Source organism: Capra hircus, chromosome 21 (genome assembly GCF_001704415.2).
Source record: "Capra hircus breed San Clemente chromosome 21, ASM170441v1, whole genome shotgun sequence".
Classification (NCBI taxonomy): Eukaryota; Metazoa; Chordata; class Mammalia; order Artiodactyla; family Bovidae; genus Capra; species Capra hircus.
In genome coordinates, this window is record NC_030828.1 from 60,223,958 (window position 1) to 60,246,360 (window position 22,403).

The window sequence follows — 22,403 nt, forward strand, 5'->3', positions numbered from 1 at the left end:
GTGTATCAAGATTCATCAACCTGTGTATATAAATCGGGTACATTTATGTAAGTTACACATCAATAGAGTGTCTTAAAAACACTTTGAAAAGCCTGACTTAAAAGTTCGGGCTTTTGCTGACAACCCATCCTCTGGTCATCCTTGTCACTATGAGTGGGTGACAGAAGAATGTTTTCTTTTGTCAAAGGACATGGTGATTAAATAGTTCTGTTCACCTCCAGGGCATGGTGGGTGTTAAATGGACTCAAGAGGGGCTTCCTTGGTGGTCCACTGGTTAAGAATCCACCTGCGATGCAGGGGACCTGGATTCGACCCCAGGTCTGGGAGGATCGCACATGCCTTGAGGCAGCTGAGGCCGTATGCCACAGCTACTGCGCCTGTGCTCCAGAGCCTAAAACCACAACTCCTGAGTCTGCCCCCACAGCGACTGAAGCCCCATGCTCTAGAGCCCGTGCTCTACTGCAGGAGAATCTACTGCAGTGAGAAGCCTGCACACCGCAGCTAGAGAAAGACCACACGCAGCAACGAAGACCAGGCACAGCCAAAAATAATGATTAATAAATACAATCAAAACGGACTTATGATTGGTGGGCCCGTGCCTGTTCTTTTGATTAGAAATGAAGGAACTAGGGCCCAGAGAAAGACTCATCCAAGAAGACACCTTTGACGTAAGTAGGGACTACAGGGTGTCCCATCTCTCTCTTTCTTCAGAGCCGAGTCCTGGGAGATGTCTGTGTTCCCCTGAGCAAGGCCACGCTGCCAGGGAACTGCACAAACCTTTCGTCTGTAGAGCGGCTTCGAGATGAGCCGCCAGTCCAAGTGTTACCTAAAGAGTGTGTGGATCTGGCTGCTCACCGCTCAGAAGCCAATCACACAGGCCAGGCTGGCGGAAAGGAAAGTTTGTTTTATTTCAAATGCGGGCAGCTGGAGGAAGGGGAGGGTGGCAGACATCTGTCCAAAGGCTGACTCCCCTCCACCAGGCAACCCGTGGGGTAAGAGCTCTTACAGACAGAGTGTGGGGGGCGGGCTATACGCAGAAACAGCACAGTCATCTCTGACAGTCATCTTCAAATTGGTCCCTGGTAGTCTGACCAGCGTCATCTTGGTTGCTTTAGGTGCAGTTAATCATCAGTTCCAGGTTCTATTTTTTCCCTATTTCTCTGAGGCCAATTCTGAGAACTGTGGCAGCTCATGTCCTGAGTACAGCCTGGTCATCATGTATTTAACGTCTCCACCTGGAGTTTTAGTGTCTGTAAGACAGCTCACAGGATATGGCTCAGAATATTACCTATAGCTCTTGAGAAAGAACTAAAGGTCCTTGACTGTGCTTAATGAGTACGTTATTATTAGTCTCCTTTGAATGTTTTCCTTTGTTTTCCCGTTTCTCACTTGTCTTGATCAAATTTATTCTTTGACTATAGTTTTCCACAGACAAAAGGCAGGCAGAGGATACGGTATGGAAGGCCAAGGACCACAGGGCGCTGTTGTGCTTCAAGAGTACACCGTCGTCACGGAGCAGCGACGGTGCAGGAGTGTGAGCCCCGCTCTGCAGCTGGCACCACCTCGTGCGGCTCTCCCCACCTTCATCATTGCTTTGCTCGCCTCCTGGGGTCCTCATGAGAACATGGAAACCTGGATGTCTGCTCCCAGCAGTCTTACTGAACCTAGATGTCTGGTCAGGGCTATGAGGCACAAAGCAAGGAAATAAAGAACAAACAGATCAGAAACAAATAATTAAAATGGTTCCTATTTGCCGATGACTTACACAGAAAATCCCAAGAAATTTATACACCAAAAAATTCCAAGAACTAATAAGTTCTAGGTTCTAGGATACCAGACAAACTTAAAAAAAATCAATAATATCTTTATATATTAGCAATGAACACGTGAACAATAAAATGAAAAGTACAATACATAAAAATTTATAATCACTAAAAAAAGGAAAGAAAAGGAAGAAATGTTTAGGTGTGCATTTGGCAAACACATCCAGGCTGTGTATACTGTAAACTATAGAACACTGATGAAAAAAATCAAAGAAGGTCTAAATAAATGGAGAAACATACTGTCTTCATGGACTGGAAACCTAACATACTAAAGGTAGAAAATCTGATAGAGAATAGAAAATCTGATAGAGAATAATGTTTAATCAGCTATCTGAGCATCCTATGGCCCAGTGAAGTTGACAGCTGTGGTCAGAATAGCATTACTGTAGGGATAGACAGGGAAGCCTGGCATGCTACAGTCCATGGGGTTGCAAAGAGTCAGACTGAACAGCAACAGAAGAACTAATACAGACAACCCATAAGCAAGCCCACACCTGGGCTGAAACTTGACAAACTTGGTGTCACTGATCATCGCCAATCAAAAAAGGCTGGGCTTGTCCATAAAAGGGATGGGATAATAGATTATTAACATGGAAAGGGTGAAATTGCTGCCTTCAGTTCAGTTCAGTTCAGTCGCTCAGTCGTGTCCGACTCTTTGTGACCCCATGAATCGCAGCACGCCAGGCCTCCCTGTCCATCACCAACTCCCGGAGTTCACTCAGACTCACGTCCATTGAGTCAGTGATGCCATCCAGCCATCTCATCCTCTGTCGTCCCCTTCTCCTGCCCCCAATCCCTCCCAGCATCAAAGTCTTTTCCAATGAGTCAACTCTTCGCATAAGGTGGCCAAAGTACTGGAGTTTCAGCTTTAGCATCGTTCCTTCCAAAGAAATCCCAGGGCTGATCTTCAGAATGGACTGGTTGGATCTCCTTGCAGTCCAAGGAACTCTCAAGAGTCTTCTCCAACACCACACTTCAAAAGCATCAATTCTTCGGTGCTCAGCCTTCTTCACAGTCCAACTCTCACATCCATACATGATCACTGGAAAAACCATAGCCTTGACTAGACAGACCTTAGTCAGCAAAGTAATGTCTCTGCTTTTGAATATGCTATCTAGGTTGGTCGTAACTTTTCTTCCAAGGAGCAAGCGTCTTTTAATTTCATGGCTGCAGTCACCATCTGCCTTAACCCAGACTAAAAAATAATCAGTAAGAAAAGGGCTGAAATATGAAAACACAAAATTAAAGTTAAAAACTAGAGTATCTCTATGATTTCAAGTTGGGAAGGCATTTCTTCCACAAGGGTCGACTCTAAAGTCAAATATTAATAAACTCAATTAAAATGAAGAACTGTTTTGATGTCTCCTCTTATAAGGGCACTAATCCCACTATGAGAGCTCTACCCTCACGACCAAGTGACCTAATTGCTTCTCCCTCACTTCCAAATACTATCAGATTGGGGATTAGGGTGAATTTTGGTGGCACAGAACATTGTCAGTAAGGTGCTGGTCCCATTCCCTTGCTAAACTGTGGTTTATGCTGCTGTCATGAGGTTGGCGGGTGGGGGTGGCAGGGTGTGTATGTGTGTTGAGTGGAGGAGGCTAGTTCCTTGCATGACCTTCTCCCGGCCAGCTGTGCAGGCAGCTGGACCGGAAGCAGCAACAGCAGCCAGGACTCAGCACAGGCAACACACAGCCTGTCCCCTGCCAGGGAGCCCTTGGAGAAGGACAAAACTCCCACCTGCTCATCTGTGGTCCAGCCACCAGGTCAGGGTCTCACACAGATATGCACACACAAGGGATAAGCCCCTTCTGGCATCTCTGCTACCATCCTCATCTGAGCTATGGCATCTGCTCAGTTTGGGATACTGTTGAGGGTAAGGAAAGATAGAAACAGAGCCATAAGGTATCAGCTGTTCAAGTTGCACACTGTGAAATTCTAGAAGGCATCGTTCACAGCTGAGTCTCCGTTCTGCTATTAGCCACGTTGAAGCTCACATTTATTGAAGACACTATGTCCCAGATACATGATTTCATTAAATTCTCTGCTTGTTTTCTTCCTTTTACAGACGATGAAACCCAGGCTCAGAGAGCCACTCCCTTGCCCAAACGGCAAAAGCAGAGCTAGGATTTAAACCTCCTCTGCCCAGCTTCAGGGTCCCCAGGACACCGGACTCTGGGCACAGGGTTGGCACAAAAATCTGTTAACCCTGACCCTGGCGGGTCAGCCCCATAAAAGCCCTGTTGGCCGCCCCTGGGGCCTGGGCGCCACAGCACGGGGCAGGGCGCCCAGGGCGCTAGACTCGGATTCAGGGCTGGCTCTTGCAAGGACCAGATACGCGACCTCGGGCCTCAGCAGGCCCCTGTGCCCACTACTCCGCACCCCTCCCGGCAGGGAAGCGAGTGGGAGCGCTCCAGGGGTTCCGCCGGGCCCCGCCCTCGGGGGCGGGGCTGGGAGCGGTCACGTGGAGGGGCGTCCAGTTCCCCCGCCCAGCCCGGGCCCCGCCCCGCCCCCAGGCTCCAAGCCCCCCGCCCCGCCCTCCACCAGCCGAGAGCGCAGAGCCGGAGCAGGGCACCGCGCGGGCTCCGGACCGGCCGCCACCACCCAGCTGCTGAGGGTGCCGCGCGGTTGCAAGAACCCCTGCTCGCTGCGTGGCCTTCTCTGGCCAGCTGTGCGGGCGGCTGGACAGCAGCGGCAGCGACAGCGAGGACTCGAGCGCGGGCGGCAGCCGCGACACCATGGATCTGTCCTTTATGGCCGCACAGGTAAGGGGGCGCCTTCCACTCGCGCCTCGAGCCGCCAAGTTTGAGCAGGTTCAGGGCCACGGTCTCGCCCTCCCCTCCGGGGCTGGGCGCGCCGGGAGGGGTCAGGCCAGGAGGTGGCGCCCGCCGGCGATCCGAGTCCCAGTCCTTTGTCCGGAGCTAGCATAGCCACCTGGTGCGCGCGTCTGGGGCGGCGAGCGCGGCTCCCGGGGGTGGGGCCGGCCTGAGCTCCCCGAGTCGACCTGAGCTCGGAGCCTGGGCAGTGGTCCTCTCCCGGCCCATCCCCCACCTGCGGGGTCCCCCTTCCGTTGCCCCAGAGCCCTTCAAGGCGAGGCAGCCCCAGATCTGTGCGAGCCCGGGTTGGGCAGGCAACCTGGCTCTTTCCCATTGTTTCTTCCCGAGGCTCCGGGTAACCTGCCGCTTGCTCTGACCTCCGGCGCCTCCCACCTCACTTTTCTCGCCTTTGATGGAGACCACAGACTGTAGCCCGAGGAAGGCGGCGAGACCCGCTATGTGACCCGCCAAGAGCCGAAGCTCAGAGCGCAGCAGCGGCGCTATCCTTGTTTTGCTTCACGCTGAGTCTGTAGCCTTCAGTGCCGGGCGCGATTGTTGTTCTTTCCTCGGCACAGAACAGGTTCCCAGTGGCAGACAAAACAGATGACCTCTCATCGCTTGGTTTTGCTCCAGGAGAATCCCCCGGTGCCTTGATCGTGGAGTGATCTTGTCGTTTGGTGCCTTAACTCTGAAGCTAGAACAAAGGCAAACGCCTGCTTTCCAGAGCTGTCTCTGGCCTTTCGGAGTTGCAGTCTGATTCTCGGGAAGGTTCACCGCATTTGGGTTGGGGGAGTAAGTCCCCATGTACCGAGTTCAGACCTTGCACCTTCTGCCAGGTTGGTTATGTTGAGAGTCCAGTGGCAAGAAGGACCCCCAGGTTCCCTCTGTTCCCTGGGTATGTGGCAGGAGCCCGACTGGCTGCTGTTTACTTTTCCAGGGAATGGCGTTTCAGAGGATCTCTCCCTTTCCCCCCAAACTTCACCCTGGTGGAGGCCTCTTTAAAAAGTAAAAGCACAACCTAGGCCATGGGGACAGTGAGTCTCCAATGCAGGTGATAATGGGTGCAGAATTCCCCAAGCTGGCTAAAGGGAACCCAGATTCCAGCTCTTGGCAGCCTCTTTACAGGTTTTCCATAATGCCAGTTGCTTTCATGAGCCATGCTGGTCTTTTTTTGCCTAATTTTCTGTCTCTTGTTTCTAAATGCATGTTTAGAAATATTGTCTCATGGACATCATTTTAGGCAGTGGTGATGGTAGCTGTGTGGTGACTGATGAGACTTCACCAAATTTATTTCTACAGGGCAGAGGGGCTCACACAATGTCTACCTCTGCCGTCCCCCTCTGGTGGTTTAGTTGCTAAGTGGTGTTCGACTCTTGCGACCTCATGGACTGTAGCCCGCCAGGCTCCTCTGTCCATGGGATTTTCCAGGCAAGAATACTGGAGTGGGTTGCCATTTCCTCCTCTAGGGGATTTTCCCAACCTCAGAATCAAACCCTGGGATTGAACCCCAGTCCCCTGCTCTGCAGGCTGATTCTTTACCAGCTGATCCCCTCTAGAGCCCACCAAACAGCTGCCGTTGCCATGGTTACAGGATAAGTTGATTACCGCTAACCCTAGGACTGGCTGAAGCTTCAGGAGTTGCTATGGTAACTTGACAAAATAAACTAGGGCTTTTCAACAGCTATAGGCAGAGCCTGCTCAGAGGTTGAGCTCTTTTTGTCTTTTTTGCTTACAACTCATGTCTAATGTGGTCAGTTTATTTCTGTGGGCAGATGTTTGGGCATTGATTACATGCTCAGCCCTTGGCTAGCTGCAAGGACAGAAACATGAAGTGCCATCAAACGCGGAAAGACATTTACTGAGCACCTGCTCTGTGCCAGACACGGACACTTGCATACTTGATTACAGTAAATTCTAACACGTCTGACAAATCTATGACATTGGTATTATTATCCACATTTTACAGATCAGGATACCACACTTAAGTGAAATGAAGCAATTTCATTTAAAAAACAATTTCATTGGGTTAGCAGTAACCCAGGACACATCATTAGCAAGGAGGAACATGGGTTTCAAACCTGGCTCTGAGGATTTGTAAAGCTGCTAGATTTTCCAGCTTATTGCTTCCCCCGAGAAAGACACAAAATAAGGGACCAGGCGGACATATTTAAAGACGGCTCATCTCTTCTCCAAGCTTCCCAGGTAACTCAGTGGTAGAGAACTTGCCTGCCAATGCAGGAAGCCTAAGAGACATGGGTTCAATCCTTGGGTCGGGAAGATCCCCTCGAGAAGGGCATGACCACCCGCTCCAGTATTCTTGCCTGGAAAATCCCATGGACAGAGGAAGCCTGGCAAGCTATAGTCCATGGGGTCTCAAAAGAGTTGGACGTGACTTAGCGACTAAAGAGCAACAGCTGCAGCACTTATGCTTGGCCACAGTGCGTGCTCAGCATAGGCTGTGGGTATGCAGTGACCACCAGGTGGGTGTATGTGTGACCAAGCTGCTGTCCCCACACGTCGGCAGGGGGCAGTTGGACAGAGACACGTGAACATCTCCATCCACTTGTTCGGCTAATGCTGAGTGCTGACCTGATGCCAAGCTCCGTGTCAGGCACTGGGACAGGGATGCTGGGGGACAGTTGAATAGGATATACATTTTCTTTCTGGACCCTTGGAGAGCAGTGGAGAATGCCAGACCAGGCCATTCCCAGAAAGGGCGACTAAAATGCCTGGCATATAGTAGACCCTCCATAAGCATCTGTGGGATGATTGGAAGAGGGTAAGACGAGATATATGTACTCGAAAGGACAGTCACAGGAAAAGACAGTGAATTGGAGGTGCCACATGTCCCCGCCCCTGAACACCTGCTCATCAGTTCTTGAGCCTGGGAGTTCTGATGGATGGGAACTAGAGGCACATTCCCCCTGGTGGGCCTGGGAATAGAGGTATTCTAAACAGACAGGCACGGAACTTCCCTGGTGGTCCAGTGATTAGGAGCTGGCACTTTCACTGCCATGGGCTGGGGTTCAATCCCTGATCAGGGAGCTAAGATCCTGAAAGCCGTGCGGTGCGACCAAAAAACAGCAGAGAGGCATGGAGGTAGGAAAGCCCAGAATGTATCCACAGAATCCTCCAGGAAGCTGGAGGGCAGGGGGCGTTGTAGAATTGGGAGAGAGAGGCCAGGACCTGGTGGCAGAAGGTACTCACTGCCTGGGATGAGAAGCTCACACTGAAGCAGGAGACAGTGGGAGCCATTGTAGGTGACTGAGCGCGAATGGTCTCTAACTGAAGCCGCGCCCTGGGAAGGCCTCAGCCTCAGCAGTGCCCAGAGCTGGAGGGGTGGATGGAGTAGAAAGCACACACCTATTTGATTCACTGATGGAGTAGAAGAAACCACATCCTTGTGACTCCAAACCCCAAGTCTCTCTCCCTTCACCAAGTTGTGAAATATGATTTCTCTTTGTGGCTTAAAAAAAATCTGGAGGATATATGCCATTTTAGATAGACACCCTTCTCAAAAGTTAAGCATCAAAAAGACAACTGTTCTTGGATGTACAAAAGTGGACATCGGTTATCCAGCAGATCCTCTTATGCGGATGCACCCTCACTCATGCTTGTACACGGGGCTGTGGGTCTGGGTTTAGAAGATGCTGTGGGTGCTGACGATATAAAGCTCAGCTCGCTCCTGAGCCTTGGAGGCACTCTGCTGTCCTTTTCCCCAACCCCGAAAACACCCCAGCCCCTCTCTACACCGTCCCTGGGTCCCTGGAGATTCTAGAAGGGTGAGTAGTGAACAGGAGTATATGTTTTCCTATGGCCAGAGAGGGCCAGTAGAGGAAGGCTACCCAGACCCCTGGGAGCCGAGAGGACGGGAGAAGTGCAGATATTGAAGACCGATCCTCAAAGCCCTGTGTTGGCAGTGGGGTAGCCTGTCTCCAAAAATGGCCCCAACCATTCCTTCCCTACCTCCTGGAGGCGCCTGCTGGCTCCCCATTAGGGGCTGGGAGATCTGATTCCCCGCCCCTTGATCTGAGCCCGGCTTAGTGACTTTTCTGACCAAGACAAGTAGTGTGAGTGGCATTCTGAGAAGAGCTTGTAAGAAACCTGCAGCTTCTACCTGGGACTCTTGGAGCGCTTGCTCTGGGGTAAGTCTGTGAGCTTCCGTCATGCATGAAATGTGGAGATCCTGAGACAGCCAGACTGAGGAAAGGGAAGGAGCATTTAAGGGGCCTACTGTGTGCTGGGCCAACACGTGGAATGAACTAGAGGTACAAGGAGCCCTGTTCGCGTGTTTCTAGGTTGTGACCCGCTATAGAAAACTCAGGCCTAGGGCATAAGAACTCACTCTTATTTTTGTCTTCCATTGTCCCTACAGTGATGAGTCTAAACCCCGGAGTTCCCAAATGTTGCCACCATTAGAATCACCTGGAAACTTCTAAGAGTCCTGCTGCCCAGGTCCCTCCCTAGACACTCCCATCCAAGTCTGGAGCCAGGAGCCAGCATCAATATTTTATTTTCATCCCCTCGTTGATCCCAGTGTGCAATCAAGGTTGAGACCCAGACCCGAAACCCACACTGTAGGGTTGTCCCCCTCCCCTCTCTGGATGGAGCAAATCTTTGGCTTTCTGGTCCCTGTTAGGTCATAAAAAGCCATGTTGTCCCTGGAAGTCACTCCAGTATCAACTCAGCAAATTCAAATGTTGAGGCCCAGAATAATGGGAATTTGCTCCAAAATAGAGATCCTCATTTGGGATTAGCAAATGCAAACTATTATGCAGAGAATGGGTTAACAACGAGGTCCTACTGTTATAACACAGGGAAGTACACTCAATACGCTGTTATAAACCTTAATGGAAAAGAATATGAAAAAGGATATCTATCTGTCTATCTATCTGTGTATCTATATGTCAATCATTTTTCTGTACAGCAGAAACTAACACAGTATTGTAAATAAAATTTAAAAGAAGAAAAAAGAAAATTGAGGTTCTCCCTTCTTCCAGACCACCCCTGCCGCAGGTGGGAAACCTGGAGCTGGAGGGGGTGCCTTTATTATTCTCAAGGTACAGACAGGGAGGAGATGAAGAGACAGAGTGGTCCGGCTGGCAGGCAGGGGAGCCAGGAGGGGAGCCTCATCTGCCAACCACAGGCCTGTCCTTCCCCTCCCAGAACAGTCCAGAGGCTGGGGGACAGGGGGGACCCAAGACCCTCCATGGATCAGCTTCAGGGAATCATCAAGCCTCCAAGGAACATGAAGTATCATGATCAGGTACATTTTGAAAACAAGTTCTTAAATCTGTATTCGTTTCCTAGGGCTTCCGTAACAAATGACCACAATCCGGGTGACTTAAAACAACAGAAATGTAATCTCTCCCAGTTCTGGAGGCTCCAAGTCCAAAGTCAAGGTGTTGTCAGGGCTGTGGTCTCTTCGAAGGCTCCCGAGAGGACAATCCCAAGCCTGTCTGTCAGCTTCATGGTGTGGTCTGCAACCACTGTGTCCGTGGCTGGCAGCCACACTCTGGTCTCTACCTCTGTGGTTACCTGGCCCTCTCCCCATGTCTCTGCGTCTCTTCTCTCCCTCTTCTCAGCACACTAGTCATATTGGACTAGGGCCCACCCTACTAATGTCACCTTCACTTGAAAGCATCTGCATAGATCTTATTTTCAGTTCAGTTCAGTTCAGTTGCTCAGTCATGTCCAACTCTTTGCAACCCCATGGACTGCAGCACGCCAGGCCTCCCTGTCCATCACCAACTCCCAAAGTTTACCTAAACTCATGTCCATTGAGTCGGTGATGCTATCCAACCTCTTATCCTCTGTCACCCCGTTCCCCTCCAGCTTTCAATCTTTCCCAGCATCAAGGTCTTTTCAAATGAGTCACTCTTCGCATCAGGTGGCCAAAGTATTCAAGTTTCAGCTTCAACATCAGTCCTTCCAATGAACACCCAGGACTGATCTCCTTTAGGATGGACTGGTTGGATCTCCTTGCAGTCCGAGGAACTCTCAAGAGTCTTCTCCAACACCACAGTTCAAAAGCATCAATTCTTTGGCGCTAAGCTTTCTTTATAGTCCAACTCTCACATCCATACATGACTACTGGAAAAACCAGAGCCTTGACTGAACGGACCTTTGTTGGCAAAGTAATGTCTCTGCTTTTTAATATGCTGTCTAGGTTTCAAGTAAGTTCAAATTCACAGGTCCTGGGAGTTAGGACTTCACTATATCTCTGGGGGAGGCATAATTTAACCTATAATAGCATATTTCAAAATTTTATTTATTTTATTATGTTTTGGTTGCACTAGGTCTTCGTTGCTGCATGGGCTTTCTCTAGTTGCAGCGAGCGGGGCTGCTCTTCCTTGTCGGGCTCAGGCTTCTCGTTGTGGGGGCTCCTCTTGTTGAGAAGTCTCCAGGCGCATGGGCTTCAGTGGTTGTGGCCTGCAGGCTCTGGAGCGCAGGCTCAGTAGTTGTGGCCCATGGTCTGAGTTGCTCCCCGGCATGTGGGATCTTCCTGGACCAGGGATCGAGTCCATGTCCCCTGCATTGGCAGGAGGATTTGTATCCTCTGTGCCACCAGGGAAGCCCTCACATAGGGTCTTAAGATCCCTAAAGAGTGAGATCTTGGTTCCTGTGTTAGTGACCACTGGTCTTTGAGAGGCAGTGGAGAGATCACTTCTCTAAACCTCAGTTTCCTCCCCTGTGAAATGGGGACAAAATGGCCTTCCTCGTGGAACTGTTCATCTAGTCATTCAGCAAACATCTCCCATGTGCCAGGCCCTCCCTCTGGAGCGCTGAGGGGCAGAGGGTCACAGGCCCTGCCGTGTGATAATGTGACAGGCTGGAGTAAACGCAGTTGCCCTGTACCCCAGAAGAGGCATTTCCCCCAGCTTAGGGGTTCAGGGAGGCTTCCGGAGGTCCGAATTGAGCTGAGTTTGAAGGATGCATAGCGGGTTATGTAGACAAAGGAGTGAGGACCCTCCAGGCTGGGGCAATGACATGGCACGAATGGGACTTGAACGGTGTCTCTTGTTGGGAATGAGGGGTGCAAGCAGTTTTTTGTTTGGGCCGAGCAGCAGGTCGGGGGGTAGTGGAGATGAAGCCAGCGGGCAGGGAGGTGGGAACTGGGGCCAGGTAGGTGGACTCACGGAGTGGAGCAAGATGGGATGGGGGGCTGCAGTGACCCGGGGCACAGGGGCCTGGCCTGGAGGGCACACAGGTAGCGGCCCTGAGCTCCAGGAGTGTGCTTGTGCCGTGCAGACACACAGGCTGGGGGGCTGCAGGTGCTTGTGGCTGTTTTAAGAAAACGGAAAAGTCTGATGCTTCCAAGCAGTCTGGATTTTCCAATGTTGACAGCTAATTAAAATCTTTATTTTTCTTAATTGGAATATAATTGCTTTACAGCGTTGTGTTCGTTTCTGCTGTACACAGAAGTGAATCAGCTACAAATGCACATATATCCCCTCCTGTCCCTCCCCGCCCCGCCCCTCTAGATCGTCACAGAGCCCCGAGCTGAACTCCCTGTGCTTACACAACAGCACCAGGGACTGGCTTCGTGGAAGACCGTGTTTCCATGGATGAGGTGGGAGTGGGGGAGGCTGCTGGCAGTGGGGAGCAGCGGATGAAGGTGTGAAAGTTTGCTCGCTCACCCTACCTCCTGCTATACAGCCTGATTCCTAACAGGCTATGGACTGGTACTACTTGCTAGGCAGCAGGTTCCCACTCGCTATTTATTTTACACATGGTAGTCCCTGGTGGCTCAGAGGGTAAAGTGTCTGCCTGCAATGCAGGAGACCTGGGTTCGATCCCTGGGTCAGGAAGATCCCCTGGAGAAGGAAATGGCAACCCACTTCAGTACTCTTGCTTATGTCGGGCCTAATCCCCCAATTCAGCCGATCAACCATGAAGTGATCTGTTTTAATTACTTATTGCTTTCCCTGGTGGCTCAGCTGGTAAAGAATCCACCTGCAATGCAGGAGACCTGGGTTGGGAAGATCACCTGGTGAAGAGAAAGACCACCCACTCCAGTATTCTGGCCTAGAGAATTCCATAGACTGTATAGTCCATGGGGTCGCAAAGAGTCGGGCATGACTGAGCGACTTTCACTTCAATATAATTTCAGCTAGTTAGTGGCTTAAAACAATCATTTCGTTCGTGGGACCAGAATTTGGGAAGAAGTGGGCTGGGCAGTTTGTGCTCCGATGGTGTCAGCTGGGGCCGCGGGGCTGCAGTCTAGACATGCATCACAGCTTTCCTTGTGTGTCTAACACCTTTGTGCAGCCTGACCTTTCTCTCCACTTGGACTTTCATCTTGCAAATGTTTATTTAGGCAAGTAGGGCCCCCCCCTCCCCTCCCCACCTGGTGGTCTCAGGGTCATTGCCTGGTACTGCCTTCCCTCTCCAGTCAGCATTCCCAGAGGGACCCTACGAAGTTTCTTGTGTTCCCGATTTGGAAGTCCCAGAATGTCACAAACGCACATTCATTGGGTCAAGAAAATCCTGAGCGCAGACCAGACTGAAGGACAGGAGCATCAGAGTCCACCTCTCATGCAGAAAGCAGCACACACACCCGGGGAGGGAAGGATGGATGGCAGACGTCTTTGGAGGCAGGCTGCACCTGGACCAAACAGAATAGGTCTGTGCACTGGATTCATCCTGGGACTGCTGGTGCAGTAAGGATCTCTAGACTAGGCAGATGTGTGTAGAGCTTGGCAACACCTTGTACATTTCCAAGCCCAGGAGAGAAGTAGATTATTACTAAGGAGCTAGACCAAAACTTTATCAGGCTGAACCATATGAAGTTACTGATATTTGACCATTTTGACCTACAAAGTGACAATTTCTTATCGTTCAGCTTATTAGGTACTAACTAGAAAGACAGTAAGATTTTTGGTTTGTTTTGATATTAATTACATGCTGTTTATTTTATATATTTAAATTTTTAAAATTAATGGTTTAACTTTTTATTTTGCATTGGGGTCTAGCGACTAACAGTGCTCTGTTTTGGGTGAACGATGAAAGAACTCAGCCCTACGTGTACAGGCATCCGTTCTCCCCTAAACCCCATCCCATCCAGGCTGCCACATAACAGTGGGCAGAGTTCCGTGTGCTACACAGTAGGTCCTTGTTGGTTATGCATTTAAAACATAGCAGTGTGTACATGACCTTCCCAGACTCCCTAACAATACCTTCCCCCCGTCCTTCCCCCAGTCAACCATAAGTTTGTTCTCCAAGTCTGTGAGTCTCTTTCTGTTTTGTAAGCTCATGTGTATCACTTTTTTTTTTTTTTTGGTTCCACGTATAAGAGACCTCGTCCAGTGTTTTTCCTTCTCTGTCTGACTTATTTCACTCAGTGTGACAACCTCTAGGTTCATCCCTGTTGCTGCAAGTGACAGTCAGTTTTTTGCTTTATGGAGGGAAAAGGGCTGTGAAACCCAGGAAAGGAGGGTCACTGCCTGCTGGGGAGACTTGAGGGGGCTTTCTGGGTTTGAGGAGCATGAGCCTCCCCACCGCTATCTCCCTCCGTAGCCCAGCTCTTAGAAGCTTGGCCTTGCTGGTGGGAAGACCCAGTCACATCTGGATGGATCTTCCCTTGGGTGGGTCTTTCTAGAAGACAGATGTGTGGTCTAATCATAGCTGAGATGCTGATACACCCACTGCCATCCCCTCTTCTCCCACCATGCCACCCCGGGACCTGGAGATGCTCACAGTTAGTTTGTATTTTAATCATTTTTCACAGAAGGGAAAAAAAAACACACACACACACACACACACACACAAAAGGCTTCTGGTCAAGCTGAAGAGATGAGTCTGTTATCTCTTGAAATGGCCGTTGCTGCAGTTGTGCCCGACTCTTAGCAATCCCATGGACTGCAGCCTACCAGGCTCCTCCATCCCTGGGATTTTCCAGGCAAGAGTACTGGAGTGGGTTGCCATTCATAGCTGCACTCAAAGGCCTGTGGGAGCATTCTGAAAGATCTGCAGGAAGCCAGCAGAAGTTTCCCCTCCCCCGAGGAGGCACTGCACTGCCCAGAGAATTCTAGGGAGTCTGGCAGTCTGCTGGTTAAAAAATGTTTTCCCCTGCCAGTGACTGCTCCTTTTTCTTTAAGCAAGAATTATCATTAAAATACAAATTGTCTATTATCTCAGATGTTTTTTGTTTTGTTTTGTTTAAAAATTTGCTTTTATTGAATTACAGTTTTCAATTAAATTCTCAGATCTTAAGTGCTCATGTTCAATGAGTTTTGACAAATGCCCACACACTTAATGCACATTCCTATCAGGATATAGACAAATAAAATCAGATATCCTTAAAAAAAAAAAAAAAAAACCGACTTCTACAAAAATGCCAAAGACGCTTTACTGAGAGTAGCCAAAACTGGAAGGAAAATAACCATCAAAAGGAAAATGGATTTTAAAAGTGCAGTAAAGCAATCCGATGGAACACTACTCAGACTACAAAGGAGCAATAGCTGTAATAACATGGATGTCACTCAAAAGCACACCTAGTGAAGGCAGACAGACATCAAAGAGTGTGAACTCAGTGACTGCATTTATGTGAAATTTATGAGCAGGCAAAGCTCAGCTATGGAGACAGAAATCAAAATAGTGGTGTCCTCTGAGGTGGGTAAGAGGGTTGGTGAGTGGGGATTGACTGGTTGGGGACACAAGGGAACTTTCTGGGGAGATGTTTTTAACCAAAGGGCTTCTCTTCGTGTGCTTTGAATTGTCATTTAAAAGATTTAAATATTTTATCATTTTAATTAGACTTGCCTCGGGAGAGCATGTAGTGCTACAGTTCTGCAGCTGTGTAATGAGAAGTTAAGGAAGATGTAAAAATCTGTAATAAGTTTTGTAGACCAAATTTCTAGATAGTGTGTTGAGTCAGGGTATTCCATCTGACTTGAAACAACTGCACCTCCCAGAGGCGATGGCACCCCACTCCTGTACTCTTGCCTGGAGAATCCCATGGATGGAGGAGCCTGGTGGGCTGCAGTCCATGGGGTCTCGAAGAATCGGACACGACTGAACGACTTCACTTTCACTTTTCACTTTCATGCACTGGAGAAGAAAATGGCAACCCACTCCAGTGTTCTTGCCTGGAGAATCCCAGGGACGGGGGAGCCTGGTGGGCTTCCGTCTATGGGGTCGCACAGAGTCAGACACGGCTGAAGCGACTTAGCAGCAGCAGCAGCAGCAGCAGCAGCAGCGGAGCTAACAGAACCAGGACGTTTGGAGATGGATTGCACATTTCCAACTGAACACTGGAGTGTTTGTGGAGCACCTGCTGTCTGCTCTGCCCAGCTGTGTGGGGTCTGAACCCAGCTCTTTCTACTCTGAGATGATGGAAACCCATCTCTGTTTACTCCACCCTCACTCTCTTCTCTCAAGATGTCACAGTACCTTCCCAACTTGCGCTCAGTTGCTTTACATTGCTGCCCTTTATCAGATGGTCAGGAAGTACCAGGCAGACCCTGGGTTGAATAATATGTAGAATCTCACTTCCTAATCCTATGACAGCCCCAAGGAATAGGCAATTTTAAGATCCATTTTATAGGTGAAAAAACTGAGGCTTAGTGAGGCAAAGTCACATGCCCAGGGCCCACTGGAAGAATTCAAACTCAGATCTCTGTGCCTCTTCAGCTTATTTTTTAAAATCCAGTCTCATAATCTCTGCCTTCTGACTGGAGTGTGTGTAAATTGCTTATATTTAATGTAATCGTCTATATGAAAAGTGAAAGTGTTAGTCACTCAGTCATGTCTGACTCTTTGTGACCCCATGGACTGTAGCCCACCAGGCTTCTCTGTCCATGGAATTCTCTGGGCAAGGATACTGTAGTGGGTAGCCATTCCCTTCTCCAGGGGATCTTCTGGACCCAGGGATTGAACCCAGGTCTCCTGCACTACAGGCATATTCTTTGCCATCTGAGCCACCAGGGAAGCCCGATTGTCTTTATGGTTGGGTTTAAATTTCCTATTTATCTCACTGTTTCCTATTGGTCCCATCTGTTCTTTGTTTTCCTTTCCCTCTCTTTCTTCCTTCTTTGGATTCAATGAGAATTTTTAATTCTCCCATATTATCTCCTCTCTTGGCTTATTAGCTGTAACTGTTTTGTTATTTTGATGGTTGCTTTTATAGGATTTATCTTTAGCTTATCATAGTCCATCTACAAGTGGTATTATGCCACTTAACATGCAGTGTAAGAACCGTATAACAATACACTTCTATTTCTCCCCTCTCAGCTTTTGTGGTATTAAATTAACTGTTGCACATTTCATTTCTACATGTGTTTTAAACCTCATGTTATATTGTTATTATTTTTTTAAGTCAGTTACCTTTTAAAGAGATTTAAATAGTAAGGAAAAAGCTTTAAATATTTTCCCATATGGGTACTATTTCCAGTGCTCTTTATTGCTTTGTGTAGATCCATATTTCTATGCGTTATCATTTTCTTTCTGCCTAAAAGACGTTAGCATTTCTAGTAGTGCAAAACGCGGGTGATGGATTCTTTTGGCTTTTGTATGTCTGGGGAAAAATGTCTTTTTTTTGGCTTTCATATTTGTTTGAATTCATTTATTTATTTGGCTGAGCCAGGCGTCAGTTGTAGTGTGGGATCTTCGATGTTTGTTGCCTCATGCAGGATCTTTAGTTGCAGCTTGTGAACTCTTGAGTTGCATCATACGGCATCTCATTCCCTGACCAGGGATTGAACCAGGGCTCCCTGCATTGAAAGTGCAGTGTCTTAGCTGCTGGACCACCAGGGACGTCCCCTGCCTTTCATATTTGAATACTTATTTTTTACTGAGCATAGAATTCTAAGTTGACTGTTTTTCAGTGTTTTAAAAATATTGTTCCACCATCTTCCTGCTTCCACTCGTTCCACTGAGAAATCTACTGCCATCCTTATTCTATTTCTTCCAACATAATGTGTCTTTTTTCGCCCCTTTGTCTGTTCACAGTTTTCTCCTTATTGATTTTGGGCACTTTCATTAGAATGTACCTTTGTGTAGTTTTCTTCATGCTGCTCATTTTTAGGGTTTGGGAGCTTCTTGTATCTGTGAGTAGATACTTTTCATCACAATTTAGAAAGTTCTCTGCCATTCTTTCTCTCCCCTCCTCTCAGCTTTATTGAGATATAGTTGGCATATGACATTACATAATTTTAGGGTGTACAACACAATGATTTCATACACGTATATATTGCAAAAAAGATTATCACACTAAGTTGAGTTAACATCTGTCAATTCACTTATTTACAGTTCTTTTTTTCTTGGGATGAGAACTTTTAAGATCTGCTGTCTTAGCAACTTTTGTATATACAATGCAGTATTGCTAACTATAGTCGCTGTCCTTTACATTGTATCTCCAGAACTTATTTATCTTATAACTGAAAGTCTGTACTTTTTAACTAACTTCATCCAATTCCCCAACGACCTGCCTTTGGAAAGCACCAGTCTTGTCTGTTTATATGAAGTGTTTTATTTTTCCCCCAGATTCTATGTATAAGAGAGAGAATACAGTATTTGTCTTTCTCTATTTGGTTTGTTTCACTTAGCATGATGCCCTCAAAGTCCTTCCAATGTGTCTCAAATGACAAGATTTCCTTCTTTTTTAATGTCTGAATTATATATATATATATAATATATTACTGATAATACATACACACACACACGGGGCCTCCCAGATGGTGCTAGTGGTAAAGAATTGGCCTGCCAATGCAGGAGATGTAGGATATGTGGGTTTGATCCCTGGGGTTGGCAAGATCCCCTGGAGTAGGAAGTGCAACCCACTCCAGTATTCTTGCCTGGAAAATTTCATGGACAGAGGAGCCTGGGGCTGCAAAGAGCTGGACACGACTGAGCGACTCAGCACATAGACACACACATTTGCTGTTGTTCAGTCACTAAGTCGGGTCCGACGCTTTGTGACCCCGTGGACTGCAGCATGCCGGCTTCCCTGTCCTTCAGTGTATCCTGCAGTTTGCTCAGACTCATGTCCGCTGAGTCGGTGATGTTATACAGCCCCCGATGCTCCGTCGCTCCCTTCTCCTGCCCTCACTCTTTCTCAGCATCAGGTGAGTCATCTTTTTGCATCAGGTGACCAAAGTATTGGAACTTCAGCTTTAGCATATTCAGGGTTGATTTCCTTTACGGTTGACTGGCTTGATGTCTTATGCACACATATTAATATATATGATATTTCCTTACCTGTTCACCTGTCAATAGGGACAAGTTTTCAATGTCCTGGCTGTTATTGTAAATCATGCTGCTGTGAACATGCGAGTGTGGATATCTTTTCAGGATAGTGATTCCATTTCCTTCAGGTATACACCCAGAAGTAGAATTGCTGGATCATATGCAGCTTAATTTTATTAATTAAATTAATTTTTAAATTGAGTTTTTGAATCCCTATGCTGTTTTCCGTAGTGGCTGAACCAATTTACATTCCCATTAGAGGTGCACAGGTGGCCTATTTTCTCCACATCCTCACCAACACTTGTTATTTCTGTTTTTGATACTAGTCATTCTAATAGGCATGAGGTGACGTCTCCCTGTGGTCTGATTTTTGTTTCCCTGACGGTCTGTGATGTTGAACACCTTTTCATATACCTGTTGGCCATTCGAATATCTTCTTTGGAAAAATGCCTATTCGGGTCATCTGCTCACTGTTAATTAGATTATTATTCTTTTATTACTGCGTTCTGAGTTTTCTATTATTTCTTTACACATTTTTCTGTCCCTCCCTCTTTCTTTTCTCCTTTGGTGGTTCTATTTATATGTATATTCAGTTCAGTTCAGTCGTTCAGTCATGTCCTTCTCTTTGTGACCCCATGGACTGCAGCACACTAGGCTTCCTTGTCCACCACCAACTCCCAGAGTTCACCTAAACTCATCCCCACCAAGTCAGTGATGCCATCCAACCATCTCATCCTCTGTCGTTCCCTTCTCCTCCTGCCCTCAATCCCTCCCAGCATCGGGGTCTTTTCAAATGAATCAGCTCTTGGCATCAGGTGGCCAAAGTATTAGAGTTTCAGCTTCAACATCAGTCCTTCCAGTGAACACCCAGGACTGATCTCCTTTAGGATGGACCAGTTGGATCTTCTTGCTGTCCAACGGACTCTGAAAAGTCTTCTCCAACATCACAGTTCAAAAGCATCAATTCTTCGGCACTCAGCTTTCTTTTTAGTCCAACTTGCATATCCATACATGACTACTGAAAAAACCATAGCTTTGACTAGATGGACCTTTGTTGGCAAAGTACTGTCTCTGGTTTTTGATATGCTGTCTAGGTTGGTCATAGCTTTTCTTCCAAGGAGCAAGCGTCTTTTAATTTCATGGCTGCAATCACCATCTGCAGTGATTTTGGAGCCCCAAAAAATAAAGTCCGCCACTGTTTCCACTGTTTCCCCATCTATTTGCCATGAAGTGATGGGACCAGATGCCATGATCTTCATTTTCCGAATGTTGAGTTTTAAGCCAACTTTTCCACTCTCCTCTTTCACTTTCATCAAGAGGCTCTTTAGTTCTTCTTCACTTTCTGCCATAAGGGTGGTGTCATCTGCCTATGGGTTATTGATATTTCTCCCGACAATCTTGATTCCAGCTTGTGCTTTATCCAGCCCAGCATTTCTCATGATGTACTCTGCATCTAAGTTAAATAAGCAGGGTGACAATATACAGCCTTGACGTACTCCTTTTCCTATTTGGAACCAGTCTGTTGTTCCATGTCCAGTTCTAACTGTTGCTTCCTGACCTGCTTCCATACGGATTTCTCAAGAGGCAGGTCAGGTGGTCTGGTATTCCCATCTCTTAAAGAATTTTCCAGTTTATTGTGATCCACACAGCCAAAGGCTTTGGCATAGTCAATAAAGCAGAAATAGATGTTTTTTCTGGAACTCTCTTGCTTTTTCAATGATCCAGCAGATGTGGGCAATTTGATCTCTGGTTCCTCTGCCTTTTCTAAAACCAGCTTGAACATCTGCTAGTTCATGGTTCACATACTGTTGAAGCCTGGCTTGAATTTTGAGTATTACTTTACTAGCGTGTGAGATGACTGCAATTGTGCGGTAGTTTGAGCATTCTTTGGCATTGCCTTTCTTTGGGATTGAAATGAAAACTGACCTTTTCCAGTCCTGTGGCCACTGCTGAGTTTTCCAAACTTGCTGGCATATTGAGTGCAGCACTTTCACAGCATCATCTTTTAGGATTTGAAATAGCTCAACTGGAATTCCATCACCTCCACTAGCTTTGTTCATAGTGATGCTTCCTAAGGCCCACCTGACTTCTCATTCCAGGATGTCTGGCTCTAGGTGAGTGATCATACCGTTGTGATTATCTGGGTCATGAAGATCTTTTTTGTATAGTTCTTCTGTGTATTCTTGCCACTTCTTCTTAATACCTTCTGCTTCTGTTAGGTCCATACCATTTATTAGACTAACTAATATAGTCTCACAATTCCCTGATAATGGTTCATTTTTTAGAATCTTTTTTTCTGTTTGTGTTTCATTTTGGATAATTGTTACTGATATATCTTTAAAGTTCACCAACATTTTGTTTTAAATATCTAATCTTTGCTAATCCCATTCAGAGTATTTTTTACCTCAGACATTGTAGTTTTCATGTCTAGAGGTTTAACTCGGGTCTTTTTAAAAATATTTTCATCCTCTTCTGAAAATGTTCAGTTTTTCCCACAGCTCTTTGAACATATGGGATACCGTTATAACAATGTTCAAGTGTCCTCATATACTGGTTCTAAACCCGCTTCAGCTCTGGGCTGGTTTTGACTGATAGCTCTTCCTTCTCATGAATCGCATTTTCCTGCTGCTTTTCATGCCTGATAATTGTTGACTGGATGCCAAACATCGTGAATTTTACCTTGCTGGGTGCTAGACGTTTTCATATTCCTGTAAATATTCTCAAGCTTTGTTCTGAGATGCACTTATATTACTTGGAAACAGTTTGATCCTTTTGGGTCTTGCTTTTAAGATGTGTTAGGCAGGACCAGAGCCATTTTTAGTCCAAGAGTAATATTTTCCCATTACCGAGGTGAGGCTGCTCTGAGTGTTCTTCTCAATACCCTGTGAATTATGAGAGTTTTCAAAATGGCTGGTGGAAACAGATACTATTTCTGACCTGTATGAATGCCAGGCATTATTTCCTGTCATCTTTTCTGGTGATTCTTTTTGCTGCCTTGGGTGTTTTCGTCACACACTTGTTCTCACCAGTCCTCTGCTAAATATTTTAGTGGTCTTTTTACAGATCTCTGTCCAGCTCTCTCCTCTCCACCCTCTGCCTCCTGGTTCTCCAGCTGCCCCCAAGCTCCCCAGACGCTCTGTCCCATCTCTTCAATGCCGGAGTCCACCAGGCTCCGCCTGGATTCCCCTTTCCTGCTCCGCTGCCTGGAAACTTCCCAGGCAGGAAACACAGTCAGCGACAGGGCTTTCTTGCCTTGCTTCCCATCTCTCAAGGTCACTGTCCCTCACTGCCTGATATCCAATGTCTTGAAAAACATTTCCCTGGGTTTTGTTCTTTTTTGTTGTTTCCCTTTGGAGGGTAAATGTAGCCCCTGTTATTCCATCTTGGCTGGACGCAGAATTTTCTTAACCTGTGTTCTTAACAAGTATGTTTCACCCCTACTCCGTCCTCCCACTGGGGGAAACGTCATATAGTGCTAAGTCTGAATCTGGTCCCCGCTGTGGAACCTGATCTGCACTTCTTTCTTGTGAATGCTATAAAATGGAACCTCACAGGTAAGTCTCTGATACCAGACTTC

At 47.4% G+C, this 22,403-nt stretch overlaps 1 protein-coding gene across 1 annotated transcript in view; it reads left to right on the forward strand.

Annotated features, from left to right (window-relative positions):
• C21H14orf132 (chromosome 21 C14orf132 homolog) overlaps positions 4,340-22,403 on the forward strand; it is a 48,075-nt gene continuing 30,011 nt past the window's right edge. Inside the window, exon 1 of the mRNA XM_018066451.1 lies at positions 4,340-4,588. Within this exon, the coding sequence (XP_017921940.1) occupies positions 4,562-4,588 (27 nt within the window). The 5' untranslated portion in view covers positions 4,340-4,561. The remainder of the gene's footprint in view (positions 4,589-22,403) is intronic.